General features: G+C 35.0%; 1 protein-coding gene across 1 annotated transcript in view; it reads right to left on the bottom strand.

Annotated features, from left to right (window-relative positions):
- The window catches only part of LOC107661611 (1-acyl-sn-glycerol-3-phosphate acyltransferase alpha-like), a 19,829-nt gene extending 17,217 nt beyond the window's left edge, over positions 1-2,612 (bottom strand). Inside the window, exon 1 of the mRNA XM_016451275.1 lies at positions 2,001-2,612. Within this exon, the coding sequence (XP_016306761.1) occupies positions 2,001-2,179 (179 nt within the window). The 5' untranslated portion in view covers positions 2,180-2,612. The remainder of the gene's footprint in view (positions 1-2,000) is intronic.
- Between the last annotated feature and the right edge of the window lie 3,783 nt (positions 2,613-6,395).

Here is a 6,395-nt window from a genome sequence, read left to right as displayed (position 1 = left end):
GTACCAGTCAAAAGTTTGGACACACGAATGGGAAGTGTGTCCAAACTTTTGACTATACTGTACTATAATATAGCCTACAAATATAGAATATCGGCCGATATATCAATATCAGTCTTTTTTACTCCCTAATATCGGTATCGGCCCCCAAAAAAATATCGGTCAGGCTCTAGTTTTTATATAATTTTTTTGATGCTATAATTATGTTTCTACTCCAATCCGCTATTGAAATATAAACATTTAAATAGTAGCTGTACTAAAAACTTGTTTTCATGATGACAGATTTATTCAACCATACATTCAATTCCATTCTGCTCAATGGTTTTGCCTCTCTGAATCCATTTTTTTCCCGGCCAAATATGTTTGGTTGCTAAACTTTCAGTGCATCAGCTATTCATACTGATTTTACACAATAGTTTTGCTGTATTTGTGAGGGCCAAACTTTTAAATGCTTTATAAAAGGCCTAAATGTCCAGGTTCAATGTATAAAGCATCATTCTAGCTAAAGCTTACATAAAATAATTCAGATTAGTTCCTCAGTTTGTAACAAAAATGTTGTCAATAATCCTTAAAGTTGCAGTCACATTTACAATTGTTTGACGTATTTTCGCGAACAAAATCCAGTTATTTCAACTGGAATCCACGCAATTTGGAATTTCGCATGACAACAGACCATTAGTTTCTGTTCACATTAGTGAACAACTTGACAACAGACTTTTTTCGCTTGAGAAATTTCGTTAAAGGGGTCATATGATGCTTTTTTAAAGATCATTATTTGGCAGAGTCTTAACTTTTATAAAGAATATCTCTTTGGATTTGAGACTTTAGTCTTTGCAACTTTACAGATCTTCTTTATGCACCAAGAGCTTGTAACACTCCAAAGAGAAAGGAAAACTTGAAATCGCATCATATGACCCCTTTAATGTGATTGCACCTTAACTCTGAAACTATAGGAAAAAAATATTGAAATAATTTCTGCATCAAATTTTTTGAAAACATAACGACACGAGAAAAAAATTCACATCACGATTACTTATTTTAATATATGGACAGTTCTAGTTTCTGTCGATCAATGAATGTTGACTGACAGTGAGGGACGTTCCACTGATCTAGAACGTCCGCTACCGTGATAGCGACATTCTAGTTACGGAAGGTTTCAGTGATTTTCGGCGCGAACATTGATTCTAAACTTATGGCCTGAAATCCACAATTCCATCGATCAACTGTCCAATGTGTGGAACGCGTGTGACTGTAGTTTTAATCTGGCACCATCGACCAGCATGAACTCTGCACCAGCGGAGCCATGAGACCAATCCATCACGACCTCATTAATACAAACTAGGAAGTCTTGGCTCGGACAAACTAGAGCATGCGTAACTAGCAACCCACATTCGTTTAACTAACACCTTCCCAGCATATCATCAGAAAACAAACACACGCTTTGGTCGCCATCTCTGGCTTGCACAAGACGCTAAAGCTGCTAGCACGCAGCTTAAACACTCACGAGAGGCTTAAATGCACGCGCGCTAACCACATATTTACATCTGCTTATGCTGTTAAACCACACGGAGCTTAATTTATTCATGCATCACCCAGATATCGCATTAAATATACTATACAGAGGCCTGCATGTGTTCTCGCGTGAACTGTACTTGGCGAGCTGGCTAAAGATTCACAACCGTGATCCGAACATCTGTCCGGGGTAACTTAACGTACGTTAAACAGATGCAGTGCATTCCGTTACAAATGCATTCTTTTTTCAGTCATTAAACGCATATGTGGGTACACAAAAGAGCATTTTACAGGGTTTAAACATAAATGATAAAAGGTATGACTGTATGTATATAGCAACCTGTTTCAGTCGATTTATGTTGTGATATGGCTATGAAACATATTTGTTACTGTAACACTCTATAACCACATAAAATGACAGCCCACTGTCCTAAAGCAATGCACGAGTGCAGAAACGTAACATTATGTGACTTGCCTTGTTGACAACTCACCTCATGTTCTCAATGTCCCTGCCGCCGCTTTTCAGAATGCAAATCGGTATGGAGATAACGGCCAGCAGCATCATGTACGCCACATAGAAGCACTTTTTGAAATAGAAAACGAACGTGCTGCTGGTCCATAACAGGAGCGGGAGCACCAGCAGCACAGGCAGCATCCACACGGCATCCATTCCCGCGACCAGCGCCTCTTCCCCGGCTGTGTCGAGAAATGAGAGGGCCAGCGGTGTGAGTGGAGGGGAATCAACTCCGAACCGAGTCTACATCAGACACCGCGTCCAAGTCGCACCCTTCAGCAACTTTACCGTTCTCCCTGTTTGTCGTTTACGTAATACCGGGCGAATGAGATGGATGTCAACAAGAACCGGAGGGTTATGGAGAGCCAGGCGCGGGTTATCAACTGAGAGCGATGCGTGTGTAACCTTTGGCCGTCTGCCGCGTGTGTAACTGGCGCTGTTCGATTCGCGAATCGTTCTTTTGAACCGGTTCTTTGAGATTCTGTCTGAGCACTTACAACTAGAAATTTCCACCAAACTACCACAATTATAGTTACTTAGATTAAACAACTAAACGTTGTATTATCAATCATTAAATGAACACATTAAATAAATGCATTTATAATTCAGTATATTGCAGTTGTTTTTTGTAACATTACTGGCTCTTTATTTTTTTATCTTTATTTTTTTCTATCACTGTTTGTGTATGCTTTATCAATAGTATATGCAAAAAGTGTAAAATACTAATAATAAGCCTAATAATAATATACCACTAATAAAAATACGTTCAGACCACACTGTTGGCGAAAATCTTGTTCTTTAGGCTATTATGTTATTATTTATTGTTAATATATTTTTATTTTATTTATTATTTTTCTGTCACTGTTTGCGTGCATATTTATGCTTTGGCAGTATGCAAAACAATAAATAAAATACATTCAAAATAATAAACACAATACAAATAAATAATAATATGCCATATTATTTCATATTTTGCATAAAACGGTTGTGGATTAAAATATATGTTTAAAATATGACAATTAAATAATAATTATAACAATAATAATGCTTTTTTGGGCTCAGATTATTAAGTTATTGTTGTGTCAACAAGCAGAATTAAAACTACATGCCACATTGTTAGTGGAAAAAACCTTTGATCTTTTAAACAATCTTAACTACTACAATAACCTGAGTGATGATTTGGTTGAACCAGTGAACCATTTTTAGTTCACTGAAACGAACCATCCGAACGAACCGATTCGCTCAAATGAATCGGACTCCCCACGCTCTATTTTATTCACAAAAGCTCCTGCTGTAAGTTTGAATCCCTCCCATGTGTGTGTTTCCGGGTACTGGTTGCTTGTGTTTCCCTGTCATGTGTGTTTGGTTTAGACAGTGTTACCCGAAACTACTTTATTAGAACAAAGACATGTGTGCCAACATTTGGAGTGTGTAAGAAATGCCTGAAAAAGTTCTGGAACAGTGCAGTGTGCAGTTTCTTATGAAAATTTTCAGCGCTGTTAATTAACAGGACCATCCAGTTACAGGGACAAGTCATGAGCACTGATCCCACCGAACAAAAGTATTTACGTCTGATTTGATTATGGAAATATCTATTGGAAAAGACAGATGTGTCTGTGCAAACTGTGCATACTTTATGTCCAATCTGTGTGGGTATTTTACATGCTGTTTAAATAAAAAAGGATTATAAGTTAATAAATTTGAAAAAAAAAATTGCAGTGCATTAATAATTCTTATTTCTGCACTGTAAAAAAAATCATCATCAGTAAAAATACAGCACAACGTACTGCATTAATTTGAAGGAATTTTCCGTATTGATTTTTTGCAGGTGTTTTACCTGTATTTTGAATTTTGCACTTCCTTGCATTCATTGTGTTTTAGAGTTAACGGAAATGTCCATAAAATTACTTGACAATGTCCTAGCAGAAAATTACCAGTTCAGTTTCCATCCATCCATCCATCTTTTCATTCATCCATTTACTTACTTTACTTATTGTGTGTGTGTGCATTTAATAAAAACAAGTTGTTCCTTAGGCACAGCACACATACTGTACTTTACTGTTTGTAGATTAACACAATGTGCTATATTCAGTTATTATTCAATAAAAACTTTTTTTTACTTGAAATAAAATATGTTAACGGAAATAAAATATAAAAATAATTTGATATATTAAGACATATTTTTCATTTTATTTATATATTTATTATTTTTATTTATAAAATGACTAAAACTTCAACTAAAATTAAAATGAAAATAGAAAATGCAAACAAAAAAAACAGAAGTTTTCCTAATGCTTGTATAGGAAAAATCATGATGCCAAGTGTTGAGAAGCCGGTAGGCAGATTAAGGATTATAGGAGGTGCAGTTAACAAGATTAAATGGCTGATCAGGGTGTGCAATCTGATACAGTAGATCCTCATGCTGCGGTCACAGAGTCACTTAGGTGTTTAAATGTGACCTGACCACAGTTACAGCTCTGTGACTGTGTGTGTGTGTGTGTGTGTGTGCTTATTCACAATTCATCTGAAATGTAAGTGTACACTCTAAAAAATGCTGGGTTAAATTCAACCCAGTGCTGGGTAAAATAGGGACAAACCCAGCAACTGGGCTGTTTTGACCCAGCGGTTGGGTTAATGTTTGACCCAACCTTCTGGGTAGTAACCCAACCGCTGAGTCAAAACAACCCAATTGCTGGGTTTGTCCCTATTTTACCCAGCACTGGGTCGTATTTAACCCAGCATTTTTTAGAGTGTATATATGTTTTTAGTGCTTACTTTTTTGTGTGTATTATTATGTCAATATGAACTCTAATATGAACCCTCTTCTAAGACACATGAGTCACATGAAAGCGACCACACTGAATTAGTATCTTAATGTGGATTAATATGGAAAGAGTTCTTTTGATGTCATAAAAGTGACGTTTTCTCAGCTGAGTTAAACAGCCAATCACAGCAGAGTTTCTTCGTGCCATGACGTCAGAGAGTACCGCTCAAGGAACCACATCATGTCAGTGACAATTTTGAGCTAAACTTTGTCCCAGAGTAGATGTTGTCACACTGATGAGATACTGTATGAACTTTCATATGGAGGTCATCCAGAAATGTAACAAGAAGTGGTGTTTTATCATTGAATATATTAGCTATTTTAACAAAAAATATTAAATCTTTAGTGTTTTATCGCCCTCTGTTGTCCTTAACAAGAATTTATTGCACACAATTTTCTACTTGAAAACTGTATTATATGCAACTTCAAATTCTTTGAAAGTAAGCAAATGTGAAATATAAAATACTACGTACTAAAATATTATTTTAAAGTCACATGAGAAGTAAACACACTGTCCATGCACACACACCCATCACCCTTAACCTATATTTGCACTTGCAGTGACCGTACACACTATTGTACACTGTCTTTGCACTGCATAATGATTCGTTCTCAAAGTGCCGCATGCAAGATCAAACCTGTCCAAACACAAACCTGGCTGTAGAAGGAATGTGAAGACTTGACATAAGAAAAGGGCAACCAGAGAGACTCATAATACAACAACACGAATGTGGCATTACACATGCATTATAAAAATGTACAAACAGTTTAACTTGATCTTTAAATAACTGAATTGTCGTGTGTGTTTTCATGTTTTAGATGTTTACTGTTTGATAATATCTGACGCGTCAACCACCAAATACTCAATGTACACGGCTGAATTGAAGGATTTTTTTCTCATGTAGTCACATTTAAAGGGATTCAATAACAAAAAGGATTCTATAACATTGTTGAATCGAATTTAAATCTTAAATTCTATTTGTTCTTTATTTGTCCTAATTATAATCTTTTTATATGCACACTGTAATCTGATATTCAAATGTTTTCTGTTTTTTACTAATTATTATTGATAAATTACTCAGTGTGAAGAAAACGTGGTTGAATTTATAGATTTTTCTTATTTTCTATTCCATTCTATTTAAAGTAATTCTCTATTTTTCTGTTTTATTATATGCTAAAACATTATTGTTGATTATTCATTTTAAATGGATTTTATTCTATTTTTGTTTTCCCTATTAAGCCCCATGGAGTTTTGATCTTAATTATAGGCTATCCTAACGTATTTAAAATCAAAGGTATGTATCTATTTTTATTTTATATTTTATTGTATTTAATAAAATTTAAAGCTATTTTGTCTTAATTATATCCCATTGTCTGTGGTCAAAGTTAATGGATGTTCTTATGTTCTTATATTTAAAAAAAAAAAATCGAAGTTAAAGGTAATTAAAAATCGAAATTAAATATAATTGTCTCATTTTTGTTATATGTGACCCTGGACCACAAAACCAGTCATAAGGGTCAATTTTTCGAAATTGAGATTTATACATC

The sequence above is a fragment of the Sinocyclocheilus anshuiensis genome, unplaced genomic scaffold (genome assembly GCF_001515605.1).
Source record: "Sinocyclocheilus anshuiensis isolate Anshui unplaced genomic scaffold, SAMN03320099.WGS_v1.1 scaffold1425, whole genome shotgun sequence".
Lineage (NCBI taxonomy): Eukaryota > Metazoa > Chordata > Actinopteri > Cypriniformes > Cyprinidae > Sinocyclocheilus > Sinocyclocheilus anshuiensis.
The sequence above is the reverse complement of the archived record's forward strand: the minus strand, read 5'-3'. Positions and strand labels throughout refer to the sequence as shown.